The sequence below is a fragment of the Schistocerca nitens genome, chromosome 9, assembly GCF_023898315.1.
Source record: "Schistocerca nitens isolate TAMUIC-IGC-003100 chromosome 9, iqSchNite1.1, whole genome shotgun sequence".
Lineage (NCBI taxonomy): Eukaryota > Metazoa > Arthropoda > Insecta > Orthoptera > Acrididae > Schistocerca > Schistocerca nitens.
Genome location: NC_064622.1, coordinates 97190674 through 97215158, shown reverse-complemented (window position 1 = coordinate 97215158; position 24485 = coordinate 97190674). Strand labels below are relative to the sequence as shown.

General features: G+C 43.3%; 1 protein-coding gene across 1 annotated transcript in view; it reads left to right on the top strand.

Annotated features, from left to right (window-relative positions):
- Positions 1–3875: 3875 nt before the first annotated feature.
- The window catches only part of LOC126203613 (UDP-glycosyltransferase UGT5-like), a 142919-nt gene continuing 122309 nt past the window's right edge, over positions 3876–24485 (top strand). Inside the window, exon 1 of the mRNA XM_049937980.1 lies at positions 3876–3966. Within this exon, the coding sequence (XP_049793937.1) occupies positions 3961–3966 (6 nt within the window). The 5' untranslated portion in view covers positions 3876–3960. The remainder of the gene's footprint in view (positions 3967–24485) is intronic.

The following is a 24485-nucleotide window of genomic DNA, read 5'->3' as shown; positions in this document are numbered from 1 at the left end:
CTACGATTTGCAATAAACCGCATTGCTGTTCAAAATGGCTCTGAGTACTATGGGACTTAATTAACTTCTAAGGTCATCAGTCCCCTAGAACTTAGAACTACTTAAACCTAACTAACCTAAGGACACCAGACACATCCATGCCCGAGGCAGGATTCGAACCTGCGATCGTAGCGGTCGCGCGGTTCCAGACTGTAGCGCCTAGAACCGCTCGGCCACCCTGGCCGGCCGCATTGCTGTATCTAGCGTAGTTTCTCAGAAGTAAATTTTTGTAATCAGACATTATGCTCATCCTGCATGTAAAGCTACACTGGTGTGTAAAACTTTAAAACGAAAGTAACTTTCGCATGATGTATCATTGTCAAATGACAGAGCTCGATGAAACTTGGACATACATCCAAGGGTCATTCAATAATTGAAGAGACAAATTGGTCTGGGTAAAAAATTGTTAGTAGGGCAAGTTTGGTACTTATATGACTTTTAAAAAAATGTTTCAAATGGCTCTGAGCACTATGGGACTTAACATCTATGGCCATCAGTCCCCTAGAACTTAGAACTACTTAAACCTAACTAACCTAAGGACATCACACAACACCCAGTCATCACGAGGCAGGGAAAATCCCTGACCCCGCCGGGAATCGAACCCGGGAACCCGGGCGCGGGAAGCGAGAACGCTACCGCACGACCACGAGCTGCGGACAATATGACTTTAAGTTGGCATCACTAGGAAGAGCCTTGATCAGCTAATGTATCAACATTGTTTTGTTTATGACCTCAAAAATACATTTCAAGATAGCGAGTCCGCTTGAAACGTCCACATGTACTTGCTGAAGACGAGAAACCAATGAATACATACTGTATAATGTCTAAAGCTAATGGTGAAGGTATATGAATCGTGAAACTTTTTACGAGTGTGCAGAACAGTTCAAAAATGGTCGACCAGTTACAGTTTCAACTCCCTCACTCGAAAGTTGAATTGATGACATTATTCGTGCCAACCGCCGTGCGACTGTGGAAATGAATGTTGGTAAGGTTCAAGTTAGTACTGGTACAATTCATAATATTATCTGTAACAAGCTGAAGTACTGCAAACCTGTGCAAGATGGGTCCCAGAATGAGTTGACGCGGCTACACAAGGAAACGAGGTTGAGAGTGTGCACAAAGCTAAAGGAACGTTATGAAAGAGAAGGTGAGCACTTCCTCAACAAAATTTTAACTTGTCATGAAACTTGTGTTCACTATTATGAACCAGAATCAAAACGACAAAGCATGGAGTAGAAGCACACACACTCACCTGTAAAAAAATTTCAATATCCAAGCATCAGCAGGAAAAGTCATGTTGACGGTGTTTCGGGATGCTGAAGGTCCAGTTTTTTGTGATTATCTCGAAGAGCAGTGTGCAATGAACAGCCAATACTACTCGGATTTGTTTTTAATCAAGGTGAAGCCAGCCATGAGAGAGAGACGTCGTGGATCTCAGAGGAGAGGTGTGATTTTCCAGCAAGACAACGCAGGTCCTCATATTGCTCAACTGACCCGTGAAACCATCGACAAAATGGGCTGGGAAGTACTAACCACACACCGTATTAATAATCGTATCCCACCTTTTTAAATGTCCTGGGTACAATCATGAATCCCGCAGACTTCAGTGTTATTGTTGTCTTTGAATGAAAGTGTCCTTTCTGTCCAGCTCGTTGCGTACGCCTTTCAGTTGCCTTCTGCACTATACTGTAGCAGTTCTTTCTATGCTCTGTGCAGTTTACTCGACAGTAACATATCATCCGAAAGTTACAGGGGATAGGAAAAATTATGTGAACACTTGTACTTACTTGGGAATGGTTTATTAATAAGGGGTTGGACTCCCATTTGCCTGTGATACAGCTACGATTCGTATTGGAATACTGGCAAGTAATGATTGTGTAGTCTCCAGTCAAGTAATGATTGTGTAGTCTCCAGTGCAATGCTATGCCACTCTTCGATCAGAACCTCTTCTAACTCCTGTAGCGACGAGGGAGGCAGAAATTTTCTCTGGAGTCTGCGCTACAATACCGCTCATAAGGGTTCGATAATGTTAAAGTCCGAGAACTGTGCTGGTCAGGGAAGGAGCTGCAGTTTAGTTGCATGCTTCTCATACCGCGATTGTATTGTGCCGGCTGTGTGAATGGGTGCATTATCGTCCTGAAAAATGGCGTCGTTGTTGGGGAACAACATTTGAATCATGAGGTGCACATGATCACCTAAAATGTTCACATAGTCGTTGGCTGTAACACGACCTTTGACAGTAAGGACCAGCAGAATACCATGATATGGCTGCCCACACCATCACACTTCACCTCCATGCTTAATCGTTGGAGTCAAGGAATCAGGATTGTAGGCTTCTTTTGGCGTTCTGCAGACATAAACCCGGCCCGATGTTGGAAATAATGAAAACATAGATCCGTCGGACCATACGACGTGTTTACCCTTCTCAGCCGTCCAGGATATATGCTCCTGACACCATGTTTTACGCTTATCTGCGCTGGTTGTCGTCACTAATGGTTTCGGTACAGCGGCTTGTCCATGAATATTCGCTTTACGGAGTTCTCGGTGGACGGTGTCGATAGATACAGGATGTCGAAGATGGCTGTTGATCTCTGCAGTTTCTATAGCCGCCGTAGTCTTTTGTTGTTTCTGCACAATCTGTATTGGCCTACGACGGTCTCTGTCATTTAGTTTTGGTTTGCGGCCAGTATTACGTTTACACGCTCTTGAAACTGAAACATCCCCTTAGAAAAATTTATGAATTTCTGCGCTGGTAAACCTCTAAGTTATTTGATTTTCAAACAACTGAGCAAAACTGAACGTACTCAGGCATTACTCTCTTTACTTATTCTGATCAACACTAAACTGACACACAATATTTTTAGCGCAACGCAATCTGACTTTCAAAAATCCCTACAAAAGAATGGCCCTGACTAACAATAACCTATACCTTTCATGAATCACTTACCTCACAAAAATCTTCGTTACTCGAACTACTGAAGTACAGCGAGCGCCACTACTGCCAGCTAAATAAAAGAGTCTAACTACTGAAGGCACTAACTACTGATGGGCATAGTTAGCAAATGAAGGATTTTAATAGAGAACAAACAATGTATTTACCTTAATAGTGTTCAAAAGTCATAATATATACATCCAGTCTTACAAATTTACTCTCTCTGATGGACGCACGTCCAGATCATCCGCTCTCAAAACTCCGCCATCTCACTCCCCACATCCACCACTGCTGGCGGCTCACCTCCAACGGCGCAACGCTACGCGCTGTTCACATCCAACTGCCCAACACTACAATCGCGACTATTCCAACAATGCCAACCAGCCACAGACTTCGCACAGCACAGTCAGTGATTTTCATTTAGAGCGCTACGTGGCGTTACCAACATAAAAACCTAAACAGCGTACTTACAAAACATTCAGTAAGTTGGCCGTCTTGGTTACTGAAGCACCAGCTAATCGAGCCCCCACAATGTCCCCTATTTGGACCTCTGATAGGTCTTGCATTGGGCGTCGACCTTGGCCTTTGAATGCAAATACGAAGTGTGCACTAGTCATAAACAACCTGCACTGACGCCTAGTCCGTACTGAACACGCACAGTCCAGCGCGACACGCATCTTACCTGCGTTATTGACCATCAAACACAACCATCCCATTACTACCACTGTTCACATTATTTTGCCTACCCACTGTACTTTCGTCTAAGTGTAGAGGAAACTAGAAACGGGTGTTTAGCCGTTCAAGGCTAAGTATGTGCGAAGGTCTCGGCGAGATAGCGCCGCCCCGTGGCTGATAGCAGTCGAACGCTTGACAAGTAATCAGTCAGCAGTCAGTTGTACGATCCGCGTCGCGAGGGCGTGTGTCTGCGGCTGGAGGCGCGAGACTGCGGCTGGAGGCGTGTCCGGAGAAACGGGAAACAGACCACCGTCATGAAGGTATGTCAGTGGGCGCCTCAACCCACATAGCTCAGGCGCCTTTCTTCGTCTTCCTTATTTGGCGCTGGTGTTTGGTAGTAGCCATACGAGTAGATGCCGCCTAATGTGCTGGCGACTGTGATGCAAACGTTTTCGACTGGCGGTGCTCCACAGTATAAGCCGTGTTGGGAAACACGTAGACAACTGCTAACAAGGGGAAGGCGGTAGACACGGCCAACCGATTCAGCTCAGCAGAAAAACCTAAAGATCAGCACACCGCAACATACAAACCCACCAAAAATAAACGCAACGTACATCTATTTAAAAAAAAGTAGATAAAAATTCGCTGGGAGCCTTTCTAAGAGACAGTCCACACTCCTTCTGTTCTACCAGGGTCGTTCAATAAGTAATGCCACACATTTTTTTCCAGAAAATACTTACTGTTAAGAGTCAGAATTTGGTGACACTATACATCAATATGTCTTGTCCATGTTCTACTTTTCTACGTAGTCTCCATCACGTTCTATGCCGTACGCCAACGTTGGGAAGAGAATGTACTCCCTGCTGGTAAAAGCTCTTGTTTTTACTGCATGACTGACGGTCTAGTATTCTTCAAAATGTGTTCCCCGTAGAGGATCTTTAAACGGCCCAAAGAGATAGATGTCCGAGGGTGTCAGGTCTGGACTGTAGGGTGGATGAGGCAATGATGTCTGACCCAATTTGGCGATGTGTTCTCGGGTTCTGAGACTTGTGTGTGGGCGTGCATTATGGTGTTGGAGCAAGATTTCTGCTGGATTCTTGGCCAATCTAACACGTCGTAAACGGTTCTTGAGTTTATTCAGTGTCTTCACGTATGTCTCTGAATCGATGGTTGACCCTCTTGGCATCACATCCACGAGAATGACGCCATTACAATACCTGAAGACTGTCACCACGACTTTTCCGGCAGAGGGGGTTGTCTTGAATTTTTTTTTTTTTTTGTGAGTTAGGACGGTGCCACTCCATGGGCTGCCTTTTTGTTTCCGGCGCAAAACGGACACAAAGGGCTCTACGTCGGTCTCTAAACGCTCCAACAATTCAGATGAAATGGCCTTTCTTTGAATTTTGTGGTCCGTTGTGAGCATTCGTGGAACCCGTCGTGAGCATCTCTTTGAATATTAGAGAGTCTCGATCACTGCAGACGCACTTACAGTGCTGACCGACAACTGTAGAGCCAATTGTCGAGTTCTAATGCGCCGGTCGGCAACAATAATGGCATCCGCAGGATTCAGCATGTCTGAAGCAGTTAAAGGACGTCACGAGCGTGGCTGATGGTGGAGTTCTGTTTCTGCATTTTCTGAGGCTGTAACTTTCTTTACCCATCGCCCAACTGCACTCCTATCAAATGCAGCATAACGATACACTGCACACAAACGTTTATGGATGTTCACCCCGGTTTCTTTTTCTGCACACAAGAATTCAATGACAGCACGCTGCTTGTATGTAGACGCCATTTTGACGCTGTACTACGGCTCTGCCCTCTGTTAGGACGGTTCGAAACTTCACCGACGCACAGAACAAGCAACAAATGTGAAGCACGAACAAGGACGTTTGTCTATGTATATTAATGGATTTTTTAAAAAAATATGAGGGGCATTACTTATTGAACGACCCTCGCATGTTAAGTGTACACCAGATGTGATTTGAATTCAAAGAAGTAGTATCGACCGCAGTCGGGAGATACATACCAAATAAATTTAGTTTTTATTTATTTATTGTTCCGTGGGACCACATTTAGGAGAAGTCTCCATGGTCATGGAACGAGTCAATACATGAAATTATAACACGATTGTAGAAACAGATGAAATGAAATATAAGAAACATATTCAGGCGATAAGTCGTTAGTTTAAATAAAGAAAATCAAGAATGTAACACTGGAATTTGCTTAATATTTTAGCTCTTCCAGGAGCTCCTCAACAGAATAGAAGGAGTGAGCCATGAGGAAACTCTTCAGTTTAGACTTAAAAGTGTTTGGGCTACTGCTAAGATTTTTGAGTTCTTGTGGTAGCTTATTGAAAATGGATGCAGCAGAATACTGCACTCCTTTCTGCACAAGAGTCAAGGAAGTGCATTCCACATGCAGACTTGATTTCTGCCTAGTATTAACTGAGTGAAAGCTGCTAACTCTTGGGAATAAGCTAATATTGCTAACAACAAACGACATTAAAGAAAATACATACTGTGAGGGCAATGTCAAAATTCCCAGACTATTGAATAGGGGTCGACAAGAGGTTTTCGAACTTACACCATACATAGCTCGAACAGCCCGTTTTTGAGCCAAAAATACCCTTTTTGAATCAGAAGAATTACCCCAAACTGATCCCCCTTGCTACACAAAACAGGTCAGAACACTGTTGCAGAAGCAACGAAAAAAGCTTACCAAATTTAAAATAACGCAAAAGGTTTACGGTAGTTCGAAATTTAGCGCGAACTGAAGCTCGAAATCTGACAGAAAGCCCAAAGAGGTTCAGGTCATATGTAAAGTACACCAGCGGCAAGAGGAAATCGATACTTTCACTGCACGATAACAAGAGTAATATTAATGATGATAGTGCCACTAAACCAGAGTTATTAAATACGGTTTTCCGCAACACCTTCACCAGAGAAGAAGAAATCAATATTCCATAATTCGAATCCAGAACAACTGCACAAATGCATAACTTGGAAGTAGATGTCCTCGGTGTAGCGAAGGAGCTTAAATAACTTAACAAAGGCAAGACGTCCGGTGCAGATTGTATTCTAGACATGTTCCTTTCACAAAATTCGAATCTAGAGCGAATGCACAAATGCATGACTCGGAAGTAGATAACGTAGGTGTAGCGAAGGCTTCCGGTCCAAATTGTATACTAGGCAGTACGCTTCTGCAGTAACTTTGCACTTAGCAATCATATACAACCGCTCGCTCCTCGAAGGATCCGTACCTATGGACTGGAAAGTGGAACAAGTCACACCAGTAGCCAAAAAAGATAATAAGAGTAATACACTGTATTACAGACCCATGTCACCAACGTCGCATTGCAGTAGGATTTTGGAGCATATACTGTGTTCGAACATTACGAATTACTTCGAAGAAAACGATTTATTGACAGTCAGCATGGTTTCAAAAAATATCGTTATTGTGAAACACGACTAGTTCTTTATTTGCACGAAGTAATGAGTAACCTCGACAGGAGTTGTAAATTGATTTGATATTTTTAAATTTCCAGAAACCTTCCTCACAAGCGGCTACTGATCAAATTGCGTGCCTAAAGTATCGCCTCAGTTGTGCTACTGGATGCGTGATTTCACTTATAAAGGTCACAGTTCGTAGTAACTGATAGAAAGCCATAGAGTAAAACAGAGGTAATATCTGGCGTTCGCCAAGGAAGTGTTATAGGCCCTCTGCTATTCCTGATCTCCATAAACGACATAGGAGACGATCTGAGCAGGTCTCTTAGATTTTTTGCAGATGATGTTGTCATTTACCATCTTGTCAAAACCAATTGCAAAAGATTTGGACAAGATGTCTCTATGATGTGAAAAGCGGCAGTTGACTCTAAACAACGAAATGTGTGAACTCATCCACAACAATACTATAATAAATCCGCTATATTTCGGTTACGCGATAAATCACGCAAGTTTAAAGGCTGTCAATTCAACTAAATGCCTAGGATTTACCACTACGAACAATTAAATTGGAACAGTCACGTAGATAATGTTGTGAAGAAAGCAAAGCAAAGACTGCCATTTATTGGCAGAACACTTCGGAAACGCGACAGACTGCTAAAGAGACTGCTTACACTACGCTTGTCCGTTCCCGTCTGGAGTACTGCTGTGCGGTGGTAGGACTAACGGCTTACATCGAAAAATTTCAGAGAAGGGCAGCTCGTTTTGTATTATCGTGAAATAGGAGAGAGAGAGAGTGTCACGGATATGATACGAGAACTGGGGCGGCAATCATTAAAACAAAGACGTTTTTAGTTGTAGCAGGATGTTTTCGTGAAATTTCAGTCACCAATTTTCTCCTCCGGTCCCGAAAATATTTTGTGGTCGCCCACGTATATCGAGAGAAATGATCATCATGATAAAGTAGGATAAATCAGAGCTCGCACAGAAAGATTTAAGTGCTCGATTCTCCCGCGCCTCTTCCGACAGTGGAACCGTATAGAAATAGCTTGAAGGTGAAACTTCCTGGCAGATTAAAATTGTGTGCCGGACCGAGACTCGAACTCGAGACCTTTGCCTTTCGCGGGCAAGTGCTCTACCAATCTTCCAGGATTGCTAGTTCTGCAAGGAGAGCTTCTGTGAAGTTTGGAAGGTAGGAGACGAGGCACTGGCGGAAGTGAAGCTGTGAGGATGGGTCATGAGTCATGCTTGGGTAGCTCAATTGGTAGGGCACTTGCCCGCGAAAGTCAAAGGTCCCGAGTTCGAGTCTCGGTCCGGCACACAGTTGTAATCTGCCAGGAAGTTTCATATCAGCGCACATTCCGGTGCAGAGTGAAAGTTTCATTCTGGAAATATCACCCAGACTGTGGCTAAGCCATGTCTCCGCAATATCTTTTCTTCCAGAAGCGCTAGTCTTGCAAGGTTCGCAGGAGAGAGTCTGTGAACTTTGGAAGGCAGGAGATGAGGTACTGACGGGAGGAGGGGTCGCCAGACGTGCTGGGGTAGCTCAGTTGGTAAACCACTTGCCCGCGAAAGGTAAAGGTCTCGAATTCGAGTCTCGGCCCGGCACACAATTTTAATCTGCCATGAAGTTTCATATCAGCGCACACTCGTCTGTAGAGTGAAAGTATCATTCCAGCTTGAAAATGATTCAATGAATCCCCTTCCAGGCACTTAATTGTGAATTTCAGAGTAATCTCGTAGATGTAGATGTATTTTGGGTCAACATCTCTCTAGTTTTGAGAAAACCATCCCTAAAGTTAATGACGCGCCATTGACTCAGAAATAACAGGATCGATGGATAATTGAAAACTGAGCATTTTTATATGGTAGACGCCGGTGAACGAAAGCACCGCTGATGTAGCAACCAAGGCATCTGGCTTCGAGGCATTGAATGTGGATTCGATTTACATTCTGTTTTTTTCCTTCTTCGTGTGTATTTTTCCGTATTAAAACTGGCAGGGATAGGAGGACTGATAAGGTAATCAATAATGTCAATAATGAATAATATAACACAATGGCAAAGTAAATTTCTCAAGGAACATGGATTAGTAAATAGCGACGATTATAAACCACGTCGTAGAAAGTTAATTATGAGCAATAATGCTGCGGATTCGTCACGAGGGAACACAGACGGCTGACCAGGCATTGCTTGTTAACAGTGACGCGCGATACTGAACTTTACTTGGAGGTTTCACAATTGCAGTTTGCTTTTGGAAGCCCAGCGGATGCAACAACGATTAATAGCATAATTCATTATCAGCTTTCAGCTCCGATTTTGCTGGCGATGTTATTGTACGCGTGATATAGGCTACATTAAAATTAATTCTCGAAGAAGAAATATTTGTAAATGTAAACCATGACTGGTTTCCACCAAATCTTGAAAAACAACAGTGTAATTGTATGAAGATTCCATTCAGTAGATAATCTTTGTGCTGCGGATGTTTATAAGACCATCCACGTAGTTATTGTAAGGAAAGTGAGGAGTTGCGAGAGAGAGAGAGAGAGAGAGAGACAGACAGTGAAAGAGCCATTGTAAAGTCAACAGGATTACATTTTAGTTCTTTATTAAACCAAGTCGTTTGAGAAATTTATTTGCCCACTTTGTTATTAGTCCTTATTAATTATCTTATTAACGCTCCTATTTCTACCAGTTTCGATACGAGAATAAATACACAAGAATAAAACTCTAGAATGCACAGAGGAATTGAACACAGGTCGTCTCCTCCCCAGCCCGGTGCTCTGATCACAAGAGCAGCGGGCTTTCGTTGAATAGCGTTAACTTGTGGGAACATAAATGGTAGTCGATTTCTTGGAAAATGTGCGTCTTTGGCGGCCATATATGAAGACGAACTGTAGAGGCCGTTTCCTCAAAAACGGGAGTGAGAGGTGGCGGTATTGATCTGAAATATATTATAGTCTTTCATTTCAGGTTGTTTACAATCGACCTGCAAAATAAACTTTCATTTCTGGTTGTATACAAGCGATCTGCCAAATATGAGCCTTCCCCCTGAAAGCGCGTGTCTTCATTGCGCTATCAGTTTCGATCTACAAGATTATCACGACTCCACAAAACACCATCGAAGCATTCGTATGCACAATCCACCGTGGTTTCGATTATGTTCACCTCGTTTGGGAGCCATATCAAAGTACGATATAGAAATAGTGTGCCTGTTGTGTTATGTTTTAGCCGGCCGCGGTGGTCTCGCGGTTCTAGGCACGCAGTCCGGAACCGTGAGGCTGCTACGGTCGCAGGTTCGAATCCTGCCTCGGGCATGGATGTGTGTGATGTCCTTAGGTTAGTTAGGTTTAAGTAGTTCTAAGTTCTAGGGGACTAATGACCTGAGAAGTTGAGTCCCATAGTGCTCAGAGCCATTTGAACCATTTTTTTGTGTTATGTTTTCTTAATCGATTGCCGATTATTGAAGCGCAGTCGATAGCGACTCTTTCAATTCAACCTAAACTGATATTACCGGTACGTAAATTCAATTATTTTACATATAACTCGTGTTTAGAACAACAACACAACATTCTTGATTGCATGCTGATTCCATAGACACTATACAATCCTTCTGAAATTATATTTTACGATTCCTGTAAAAAGTCAATATTTCTAATATTGAAACCTCTTAAATCCGTCAGCCTACATTTTGCTACCATGAACTGAGGATCTGTAACAACTAAACACCATAATAGGTTTCGTGGAAGCCTACTCATTTGGCTAATTCCAAAACTGCATCAGGTATTAACGGAAGAATTATGATGCAATACTGAAATTCGATTAAACGAGTGTTTTACAAAGTAACGTTTTGGATAGAGAACAAAAGATTATTTGTTCAAAATGGTTCAAATGGCTCTGAGCACTACGGGACTTAACTTCTGAGGTCATCAGTCCCCTAGAACTTAGAACTACTTAAACGTAACTAACCTAAGCACATCACACACATCCATACCCGAGACAGGATTCGAACCTGCGACCGTAGCGGTCGCGCGGTTCCAGACTGTAGCGCCCAGAACCGCTCGGCCACCCTAGCCGGCAAAGATTATTTGTCATAGTAATCCAACGGCATCAGGTGAAATAGAATTAATAAAATATTACTCATAACATTAAATCCTCCATAATTACAGAGTCGGAAAATTTACAATCAGTTTTTGGAATGAGCACACAAATTCCTTTAAGACGAGAAATTTTATATGTAACTTCACAGTCGTTTTAAATTTCTTAAAATTACATTTATTTTAGTTTGCTAAGATGGCAGAACGAGTCGTGCAAAAATAGTTGACTCAAATATGGTTGCTGCCACGTTAATAGAAATCACAGATAATTTAGTATACAAAGAAAATTCTTATATGTTGAAAAGAATGTAAATTAAAATAGTGCTAGCCATCAAGCAGCTTAATTCTACTATGAAGGACATATTTGTAGTTCATTTTTGTGACGTCACATTCCTTAAACTGGTGGGGGACAGGCGTTTCTATACATAGGTTTTTAAGAGATGCCACAAGACAATTCAGAGCGAGTTGCTGTTGAGGTATGTCGGTGAGGTTCAAATGGTTCAAATGGCTCTGAGCACTATGGGACTTAACATCTATGGGCATCAGTCCCCTAGAACTTAGAACTACTTAAACCTAACTAACGTAAGGACAGCACACAACATCCAGTCATCACGAGGCAGAGAAAATCCCTGACCCCGCCGGGAATCGAACCTGGGAACCCGGGCGTGGGAAGCGAGAGCGCTACCGCACGACCACGAGCTGCGGACTGTCGGTGAGGCCTACAATAGCCATACTCTCTGTAAATGCCTTCCAAGAGTAGGTTGGCAACACTGCAGAAACATGGCCGATGGCTTTTGCTATTACGAACTGTTTTTACTTAATAATCATGTTAGTTTGAATACATGGTTCAGATTTATAAATATGTACCTAGCACACGTGAACTCTGAGAGCAAACTCCTGGAATAGAATGCAACCATTCTAATTCATCATGTTATTGATGAAATCCAAAAGGTGGATTTGTGGCGTTCGCTGAGCGGGGACTCAGAATTTAATTTTTTGCCAACCACGAGTCAAGAAAACGCCATACTCCATAGGAACCCAGTAACCAGCTGGTATTCAGATGGAGTTGTATTGATAATGGCATTAGTTGCAAACTCACGGTACATAGTTATGACAATTCGTTGGTATCCCTGTGTTTAATGTACTGTCACCCGAGGTTAGAAAGTATTTCAAAACTGAAGATAATGTACACACATTGACGGCATCAGCGCGCACAGATCTTGTAACACTAACTTTAAGATTATAGTCCATTTTTCATAAATTCAGTTACTGTTACCCATTTTATAAGATATAGGTGACCGTGATCGTGTGTCTAATAGATTAAGCAGTCGGATTATGACTTTCTTTTGCTGCATAACTTCGTAATAAAAGGGCGAACTGAAACAATAACTGGATTCGAATCAATGTTCCGCAGACAGTAGTAACTAGAAGGGCAAGATGAACAAAAACGGTCGTCAACCCAAAACGGACAAATTATTTAGAAACACCTATTAAAAAACTATCAAAGCTCAACATGAAATGTAAGCTGTTAATTCTGTCTATTCCCAGAATGCAAGACCAAAAATGGAATCAGACGAGTATACACTACTAGTCTCGGTCATTTATTATCACCATGAGCTTACCTAGTGTTAATTATGAGGAAGGCAATGATCTTTATTAAACTAGCGTGTTTTAGGTAACAAATTAGGGAGCCATGACGTTCCTTAATGAGCGTTAATTGACTAATAACCAGCTACTAGCTTAAGGGAAACCTAAATCCGTTATAGTACACCACTGCACTTTTAACCAAACTTTTACTATACACAATCTCGTAGAGGGTAAGCGTAATATACTTTAATGAACAAAAATTGGTTGCTGAACAACACGTTATTGGGCACATGAGGGTGCAGAATCTGTTACGGTGCAATATTATACAGGGCTATTACAAATGATTGAAGCGATTTCATAAATTCACTGTAGCTCCATTCATTGACATATGGTCACGACACACTACAGATACGTAGAAAAACTCATAAAGTTTTGTTCGGCTGAAGCCGCACTTCAGGTTTCTGCCGCCAGAGCGCTCGAGAGCGCAGTGAGACAAAATGGCGACAGGAGCCGAGAAAGCGTATGTCGTGCTTGAAATGCACTCACATCAGTCAGTCATAACAGTGCAACGACACTTCAGGACGAAGTTCAACAAAGATCCACCAACTTCCTACGCCATTCGGCGATGGTATGCGCAGTTTAAAGGTTCTGGATGCCTCTGTAAGGAGAAATCAACGGGTTGCAACAGCTCATGGAAGAGGATGCGTTCAGCGCGAAACTTGTTTTCAGTGATGAAGCAACATTTTTTCTTAATGGTGAAGTGAACAGACACAATGTGCGAATCTGGGCGGTAGAGAATCCTCACGCATTCGTGCAGCAAATTCGCAATTCACCAAAAGTTAACTTGTTTTGTGGAATCTCATGGTTTAAAGTTTACGGCCCCTTTTTATTCTGCGAAAAAAACGTTACAGGACACGTGTATCTGGACATGCTGGAAAATTGGCTCATGCCACAACTGGAGACCGACAGCGCTGACTTCATCTTTCAACAGGATGGTGCTCCACCGCACTTCCATCATGATGTTCGGCATTTCTTAAACAGCAGATTGGAAAACCGATGGATCGGTCGTGGTGGAGATAACGATCAGCAGTTCATGTCATGGCCTCCACGCTCTCCCGACTTAACCCCATGCGATTTCTTTCTGTGGGTTATGTGAAAGATTCAGTGTTTAAACCTCCTCTACCAAGAAACGCGCCAGAACTGCGAGCTCGCATCAACGATGCTTTCGAACTCATTGATGGGGACATGGTGCGCCGAGTGTGGGAGGAACTTGATTATCAGCTTGATGTCTGCCGAATCACTAAAGGGGCATATATCGAACATTTGTGAATGCCTAAAAAAACTTTTTGAGTTTTTGTATGTGTGTGCAAAGCATTGTGAAAATATCTCAAATAATAAAGTTATTGTAGAGCTGTGAAATCGTTTCAATCATTTGTAATAACCCTGTACTTCTAGTCACATTTTCACTGTGTACAAGTGGATAAGGTGTAACCAAGGTATACTTTAATGAAATTTGAGGGATTAATACCTGGCACTAAGGCATGGGGACTCTCAAACTGCTGCACCTCACTACACACTCGTATAAAGGCACTATTACTATGGACCAACCTGTACAATAGAGACATACTAATGAACGTTCACAAATTAGAAATCTGTATAGTGCCCATCACACGAAGCAGGCCCTTAAACTGCTATAACAAAAAACGTATGCAACCTACTTCACAAAATGCCTTTCATGATCAAATCTCCATAGTATTTACATGCACACGCCTACTCTGCAGTTCACAATTAATTGCCTGGCAGAGGGTCCTTTAATTCCCTTACAGCCTTACCGAGTATCTTGAGCCTTCCCTCAAGAGTTTGAAATTTCATATCAGAATACATGTGAGCATTTTGTCTATGTAAACCTCACCTCTCAGACTGAGCACCCGACATGCGTGCGAACTTGTCCATGGTGTAGAGGATACTGATGCAGTCACCTGTTTTGTGCGATTATATATGGAGAAACTCCTGGAAGTTCCGACTGTACCTACCATCATTCTCTTTTCGAGTTTTACCAATAACGAGAAACCCGTACTGTGAGTGATTCCAACAATCTCCACATATCTTTACAAATTCATTGTACGATATGCCAGTCCCCGCATGGGCCTGGTAAATGTGTTTTAAATTGAGATTGCCTTGTTTGAATGCTATAATGAGGTTGGCGTTATCCCGGACCAGCTGATTTGGGATCCTGGAATACGTTTTACTGAAATAAAATATGTCAACACCCATACCACGACCAAAGCAGAAATATCTACAGATCTGGTCCTGCTTTTCAACAGCTACATCATCAAATATGAAGACTGTATTTGGCTTTAGTTCTTCAGGTGAAGGGATGTCTTTGCTTTCACTGAATGCCCTGTACATTATACTATCTACGCCATCTAATATTCTCTGCAATAACTGAGACTTGGGTTGAAATAGTGTTTTGGAGAATATGCAGACATGCTCGAAGCGAACTCCTTCAATGTCTGTTAGCAGAGCCATGAGAATATTTGTCTCGCCACAGTTGGAGGAAACTACAATTACAGCTCGTATACTGTCAGGAAGGAGCACTCCTTCTTAGTCTTCTTCTCTGGATCTTCATCGTCGCAGGACCCGTCGCCTACAACAAAGTCCTTATGGCGAGGGTACTTCACCCAGCCTGCCAGGGTATCTACTGTGTTAGGTCCTTGCGTGCAATAGGCTTTTATATAAAAAATAAAATGGGCGTAATCACATGTGACTTATATGCAGGGTCATTTTGGCTAGCTAGAGAAATATCACAAATACAAGTCTGGGATAATAAATGTCTTTGTTTATTCACCCTTGACAATTATACATAGCATTATCACCATCAAAAAATCACTTGATTCTTTTTTTTTTTAAGCTGATGCAGCAGCAGTGCAGTATTTGGGAAATAGCTGCTTCTTATATCCCTCAAATTCTGCACGTATATCCTGCAATGTTATTGGTGCTTTGCAGTAGTCTGGTATTCCATCAGTAAATTTAATTTCAACATATTCCACACCCATTCGACGAATAGCGCGAGGCTTCAGCACTGCACTTACACAGGTACTAAAACAGTGACCTATATCTTCTATGTGAATGCTACATGTGCAAAGCCAGTTCATGACATCAATGTATACAGCTTGAACATAAGGGAGCAATCTATTTAGTCTTTCCATCATAGTAGTTATTGATGAGTGCAGACCTAACAAGTTATCAACTGTTGAGTGCTGCATGTAAATACTCTGCCCGTCGGAATTTTTAACTCTTATTGTAGTATCATCATAACTGATAATGTACTCACAGTTAGGTCTCGACAATAGATGTCCTGGTAGGATTGGACCGGAACATATTCCGTAGCCATATGCCTCTTCATGTAAGCTTTGGCACAACAGCATTCATCCTACTCATAGTCTGAAAAACGCACTTTAATACTTTTTGGCACATTTTCGAGCACTAACACAGCTGACACGTCACTTCTTGTGAATCTTCAGTTCCTACACTAATACGTTTTGAACCGATAGTTGTTAAGGTATAGCATGAGGTGAACAGTAAAGGTGGTGGTGCAGTGGGGGTAGGTAGCTTCTCATCCACAATATCCACACCAGTGTGATTAGCCATCTGTTGTTGCACTGAGGCTGGAATGTCTCTTGCGCTTGGCTTAATGGATGTTGCGTACGATGGGGTCCAGTACAATGTTGCACCCTCGACAGTATCGAGCAGCACAGACAATAGAGCCCCATTATCCTGATACAGCATGCTGAGAAGCTGCATTAGAGGATCCACCGATGCCATGGGTGCAGGTCCCTGCAGGTTGGAACCTGCCCACCCCAACAGGCTGGAGTTTCCCACCACTGCATGTGCGGGACCCGATGGGTTGGAACTCGCCGGTCCTAGCTGGTTGCATCTTGCCGGCGCCATGGGTGTGGCTCCCGACAGGGTGGAACTTGCCAATGCTGACAGGGTGGATCTTGCCGACACTTGTACTGACCCTGACAAGCTGGAGGGGGACTCTATGGATACATCTGGTGGAGAGAGAAGAATAATCATCATATGTTGCTGCTACAGAAATAATAATAATAATAATAATAATAATAATAATAATAATAGAGCAAAGTAGATACTTTTCTGCTGCTTCCTCCTCCTGTACAGCTGGGCTGACTGGCACTTCACCATCCTGGCTGACTGACTGAAAGCGATAGAGTTTGAGCAGCTGATGGACTCGCTTTATGTACACCATGCCTACATCATCATGATGCTGTGCTCCTATAGGCTGAACTGCACGATCACATGACCTAACACAATGCCCTTTAGCGGTGAACTCTCGAACTAGCTCAGTTCTTCAGTCTGCTGGATCGGAGGCAGTTGCCTCTTGTGGGGTGGCAGCTTATATGTAGGTTTTAGAAATGACAGACAGTTCCAGCAGAGACAGCTGTTTTGTGTTAAGCATCTTTAATGCATCACGATGCAAAGCATTTATTTGCAGGACTGTATTCTTCCTCTTCATATGTTCAAGCATTAATGCTCACTTCCATTCTACATGTAGGAGGCTATGGGTGCAGTCCTCAGCTGTATGCTTACAGGCAACATGGCTGTTAAACTTCTTCCAGTCAGACATCAACAGCTGTTCAATAGAACACATTCTGCACAGCCATGAGGATGAAGATGAGCAGTTGGTCTTCAATGGTATATATCGCATATATGAATATGCTTCCACTGGAGCGAATTGACATCAACTGCACGCATCTTCCGTTTTAGGAGAGTGAATGCTTAGTGTTTGAATATCTCGACAGTTTGCACATGCGCATGAGCATGTGTTGGTTACGACATGCATCTTGGCTCAATCCCTCTGCTTTGTCACAATCCGCTGAACTGAATTCTTCTGCTTCTCTCTCCTACACTCTTCCATTGTCATACTCTTCCACACCTCATGTAGTGAACTGTGGCTACACTCCTCATTGAAATGTGTGCATGTAGTGCAGCTATTGAAAGCTGCTCTATCTTTCACATTCATTTCGATGATCGAACACATCACGATGGTTCCACCATGACAGCTCAGCAAAGACTGAACGTGTGCCACCAATTCTGATAATGTGAGTGGAGAAAAAAAAATTCCCTCCAGAATTCGAAATTCCCGCCCATTTTCCAAGAGGAGACGCACCATCACGCAAAAGTCGGAAAGGGGGACCCGTAGAAGCACATAATTCAATTTCCCGCCAAAATTCTAACTTCCCGCCAGGGGGGCGTGGCACTTTCCCGCCAAAAGCCGCCATCTTGCATAATGGTACTCACGTCATCAGCTGACGTCACGGCCGACATCTGGGATAACAGTACTCGGGTCATCAGCTGAGGTCACGGCCGCCGTCTTGGATGGCGCCAGCTTGATGTAACAGCTTTGTTCTACTACTTTCGTGCTAGGAAAATGTTTTTAGGGGCGAGTATGACGTAGATAACTACGTCTATATACTGAAAACGTTCTTGAAAGCAAATGGGCTTCAAAAGTTGTTGCTAATCAGTTAAATGTGATTAATTATTTAAGCAAGTAGATTGTATTAAGTTTTGATCCTTACTTTTTTTCACGTGAATTGGCATGACAGGATAACTGAAGAAATATTAAGGACAGCCTCAACATTGTCTACATGTTGTAGCATTCCGACAGTAAAATTAATTTTGTATTCTGCTGAAAGACAAACTCGTTTTTGAAGTTGTTATACTGGGTGGTTCAAAAAGAAAGAGCAGATTTCAATTGTTCATTGCAGACAAACTATGAATGATAGAAACAAATCGCGCATCTCACTGTATAGAGAAAGGTTAAAAATCTTATGCTCGCACAGACACTATAACTTACACTCAATATGAGCACCAGGCGTTGCTCGAGAAACGTCGAAACGGTAGTCCATTTCATTCCACACACGAGTGAACAGGTACCTAACGTGATTGTTGAATCTAGAGCTTCAACAATTCGATTTCTCAGCTCCTGGAGAGTAGCTGCCTAGGGTTTTCAAAGATTCTGTCTTTTAGGTACTCCCTCAGAAAAAAAGTTACAAGGTGTGAGGTTTGGTGATTTAGGAGGCGCAAAGCAATGGACAAGATCATGTTGTCTTCCTTTTCCAGTCCACCGTTGTGGAATGATGCTGTTAAGATAACATCGCACTTCTAGGTGAAAGCGAGACGGGCGCCTTAATGCATACAAATGAAATCATTGGAATTTTTGTGCTGGAGAAACAACCAGTTTTGCAGTACGTCCAGGTATAACATTCTTAACACTGTTTCCTCCGAGAAAATGATGGGTCCGCAAACTCTGTGAACAGAAACGGCACAAAATACGTTCAGTTCCAGTGAGTCTCTGTGATGTTCGATGACGATTTCAGGATTTTGAGACCCCCGAATTATTTTATTATGGCGGTTTACATTACGCGATAGACGAAATGCCGATTCTCTGACATATCCTGGACAACTGAAACGCAAAATTCGTACCTTCTTTATGGTAGCCGGGACACAAACAGTACGGTAAGAGTACCTTGTAAGGCTTCGAATACAGGCCTCGTTTCAAAACACGCCACACCACTGTTTGAGGAAGTTGAAGTTCTGGCCTTCGCGTCTTGTGGACTTTCGACAGCTGGAAATTTTCTTCAGACGTGCGGGGCTGACCAGTGCTCTTCCCTTTGCATATGCAACCAACTTCCAAGAATTTTGTATACCAGTCCAATCAGCTCGTGCAGAGGCGGCTGCTTGCTGAATAGACGCCGGAACGCACGTTGCACTTGAATTGTGGATTGACTTCGCGCACAAACCAACACACAAAATGATTTCTCTTATGGTCTTGACACTTCAAACAAACAACGTCGCAGCTATGTTAAAACTTTGGACCTTCCTCTATCCAGTGACAAACGTGTGTGTTTCTTTCTTTTATGGTTTGCCCGTTACAAACAATTCAAATCTGTTCTTTCTTATTGTACCAAGCGGTACTTCATTAATGCAAAAATTGGTCATGCAAATCTTACAAGGGAATGGTCCAATAAGACATGCCGAAACCTGCCATGAAATTTTGTACACAGGAAGAAGACAACGAAAGAAATGCACTCTCAAAATTTTAGCTACTAAGAGGCACTGCAAGTATTTTGTAAAAGATGTTGAAGTCACACATTTTTGCCGCGCGAAGAACAGCTTATTATGGCGGTTTACGCAGCCCTACCCGCCTAGCGATCGACTCGGCGAATCGCTCACGTAGCGTCGCGTAATGGAATTGTGCGGAGTTCACAGACACCAATTTTAAGCACCTATAGCTTTGTTTACAATTGAGCAAATGGAAGTGAACACGTGCGAATGAGCATTTGCAGAAAATTCGCTACGATTTGCTTGTATATTGACAGAATCGTTTATACTAGAGGGAGTGAAAGAGAATACGAGGTAGCGAACATTGCCTATGAAAGCTGTGTTATTGGTTTTTAGTTCTTGGAGCTAATATTCAGCATACAAGATACAACTGTATCTTGTTGGAGCACAATGCGAAACTTTGCTATTCAGTGAGGATTACTTTGCATGGCGAGCCCACTGTTCTCGACGGAGTATGCAAAATGGCGCAGGGAAGCGCAACACGATCGGAGACCGTGCTCTTTGCACGGAATCGCATCTCCATCTCTCCTTGCCACCGATCCAAAATTTTCCTTGTTTGTCGGCTGACACTTTCTCCTGGCTTCTCATTACCATTGAGGGGAAATTTATAAACAGAACACTAATTGCCCACGTCGACCACCATCTCGAGAGGTGACACTATGCGTGTAAGATCTAATGGTCATATTCTTTTCTGTTTTTCTTTTTTTTTCTAAAATAAAAATGGCCTAGTGGCAAAGCGCGCGCTTCATGATCAAAGAGCGCGGAGTCAAATCCCTTTCACACCACAACCTTTTCACTATGATTTTTAACCGAGCATTCACTTCTCACAGGTGTCTGAGTGGCCACGATAGACATGTGCTTCGGGTTCCACGTTAAACTGCAGGTCTCTATTTACCGATAAGGAAACTGGGGATGGTTGAAACACCTGCAAGAGGCCTACCGGGTACACCAGACAGAATTCTCTTTTGCTCACGCTTGTTTGCTCCGGTGAAAACCTGGCTTAAACCAAACAAACATATTTTTGAATAACTTCATATCGACAGTTCAATTCTTGCACAAGTAATTCTGATAAAAGTAGCTATGAGAGAAAATAAAATCATGGCAGTGTCAGATGTCACAGACGACGTCCATCAATTAGGACTTGTAATTTGTTGAAATGAAATGTGTCTCGCAGTACTATATTTTATAACAATTCCTGTGGGCCATTCCTTATAATAATGTTTGAATGTTGTATATTTGACTATCAGTGAAACAGTTCTTTGTTCATTCCCTGCAGTCGTCACAAAAATGTGAAGTGTCTACTGAACGACAAAAACAAACATCTTTCTTGCACCAGGCACATCGGGCAAAGGAAAAATTGACGCAGTCAGGCACTTCGCAGTAACAACTAGTCTTATTTGGACAGAACTGAGATGGAATCATAAATGGTCCCACCCGTTGTTCTGCATATTGCGCTGCGTAGCAGACATACTTGATCAAATTCGTAAAGCGTGGCGAAGATAAATGGTAATACACAGATGACTGGAGCTTAAGAATACTGTTCCGCTGATAAACCTGAAATGAAAGAGAGGTATCGGAAATTATGTTGTCTGATAATTTCCTGAAAAATACTTTCCACTGTCGAAAAAATTCTTTGTCGAGAGGTTGAATCGTACTAATAGTTCCTCTGCACACTACATAGCTTCAAGCGTTTTTTCCCTCCGTCATTTAATCAATATTCCACTGCCTTTTCATGACGCTGAAAGCCGCTGCAGTACATATTTTTTTCACGCTTGGAAGGTATTCTTCTTCAGAACTGTTTGTAACCTCCCCCTCACTTATCGACCTTAATGACAGTGAAAAATTAAACCGCGTGTACCTAATGGAAATTTGGGAAAAGCAATCGTCACCGAGGTTAATTTGTCGGTAAAGAGGGAGGAAAGGGTTACATCTAAATGAAAGGAAAAATGCTAATGAAACTGGTGGAAATTAATTTTGAAATAGGGGTAAAGTTAATAAAGAAAGTAAATGTGCGGCCGTTACGTTAACAATCAACTAGCGGTAATTAGATATTTGAGATTTGGGGGAAATTACGGTCGCCAGTCCTAAGGACAATTACTATAGTAACTGAAAAAGAAAGATTATTACACATATAATTAGCACTGGAAGCGTGACAACTGAAGGTTGACAAGTGTAGTGTGAAAACTGAAAGTTTGTCAGAAGTAATAAATTTCGCTACACTTAATTTAGCAAAAGAATTAATAAAACCGGAAAATCGAAAGTTAATTTAGTGACTGAAGTTAATAGTGAGCTTTCATTCTGAAGCACATCGAAATTCAGTAAAATACGGTTAGTCTTGGACTACCTCAACAATCATTTCAAAAGCTACTTGAATCTACGCAATTTAGAAATAAGAGATTTAACTTTGAACTTGAATTAAATGATTCTGAACAATTAACAATAGTAAAATTTAGTACGTACCAAGCTGAGCTGCAGTCACAGGTAAGCTAAAATATGGTAACAAAACTAGCACTCTTAATTTGTGCTTGTGTAATCTAAGTATTGTATCCAGCTATGAATACTTTAACTGAACTTTGAAATTAAAGCAGTGAAATCGAATGATGATGGCGTTTGAATTTCAACGACACTCGGGTTCATTTCGGAAAAGGAAGGGACCCTGCTTGGTAATGCAATTGGGACAATGAGCAACAAAGGTTCATGCTAAGTAGCTGTAATTTTGTGATGCAACAATTTTAAAAGTTTGAAAAGCTGAGGTCTGCCATACAGTTCTAAAACTTTACGTGCTTCCAGTCTTCCTTGTTGGTTGATTGAAGGTTTGAAGCCGTCGATCGAGGATGTGGCGACAGTCACTCATTGTCGGCCGTCGCTGTTGCAGAAGCTGGATGTTGGCGCGCCTTCTTCTCGACACGGTCACCAGACGAAACGGGCTCTTGATGTGCACCAGCTAATGATTCCCGTCCGCGACACCATGTCAGAAACTATCATCGCAAGTCGAGCGCAATTACATGCTGCCAAACCCCGAAAGCGCGGCAACTCGCGGGAGCTTCACACCACACACCTGCTCCACTCGCTACTCCAGCCAGACCCTCTATGCTCAGCCCGCGCTCCACGCGGCAGAGTTCACTACCAAAGATCCTAAACACTTTTGCTCTCCACACGACCTATCGATGTATTCGTTCGATAGCATAGTTTTCCCTAGGGCAGACCCAGCGTATAAATACAAATAATATTCACAAAACAAACCAACATATATATATATATATATATATATATATATATATATATATATACTCCTGGAAATGGAAAAAAGAACACATTGACACCGGTGTGTCAGACCCACCATACTTGCTCCGGACACTGCGAGAGGGCTGTACAAGCAATGATCACACGCACGGCACAGCGGACACACCAGGACCCGCGGTGTTGGCCGTCGAATGGCGCTAGCTGCGCAGCATTTGTGCACCGCCGCCGTCAGTGTCAGCCAGTTTGCCGTGGCATACGGAGCTCCATCGCCGTCTTTAACACTGGTAGCATGCCGCGACAGCGTGGACGTGAACCGTATGTGCAGTTGACGGACTTTGAGCCAGGACGTATAGTGGGCATGCGGGAGGCCGGGTGGACGTACCGCCGAATTGCTCAACACGTGGGGCGTGAGGTCTCCACAGTACATCGATGTTGTCGCCAGTGGTCGGCGGAAGGTGCACGTGCCCGTCGACCTGGGACCGGACCGCAGCGACGCACGGATGCACGCCAAGACCGTAGGATCCTACGCAGTGCCATAGGGGACCGCACCGCCACTTCCCAGCAAATTAGGGACATTGTTGCTCCTGGGGTATCGGCGAGGACCATTCGCAACCGTCTCCATGAAGCTGGGCTACGGTCCCGCACACCGTTAGGCCGTCTTCCGCTCACGCCCCAACATCGTGCAGCCCGCCTCCAGTGGTGTCGCGACAGGCGTGAATGGAGGGACGAATGGAGACGTGTCGTCTTCAGCGATGAGAGTCGCTTCTGCCTTGGTGCCAATGATGGTCGTATGCGTGTTTGGCGCCGTGCAGGTGAGCGCCACAATCAGGACTGCATACGACCGAGGCACACAGGGCCAACACCCGGCATCATGGTGTGGGGAGCGATCTCCTACACTGGCCGTACACCACTGGTGATCGTCGAGGGGACACTGAATAGTGCACGGTACATCCAAACCGTCATCGAACCCATCGTTCTACCATTCCTAGACCGGCAAGGGCACCTGCTGTTCCAACAGGACAATGCACGTCCGCATGTATCCCGTGCCACCCAACGTGCTCTAGAAGGTGTAAGTCAACTACCCTGGCCAGCAAGATCTCCGGATCTGTCCCCCATTGAGCATGTTTGGGACTGGATGAAGCGTCGTCTCACGCGGTCTGCACGTCCAGCACGAACGCTGGTCCAACTGAGGCGCCAGGTGGAAATGGCATGGCAAGCCGTTCCACAGGACTACATCCAGCATCTCTACGATCGTCTCCATGGGAGAATAGCAGCCTGCATTGCTGCGAAAGGTGGATATACACTGTACTAGTGCCGACATTGTG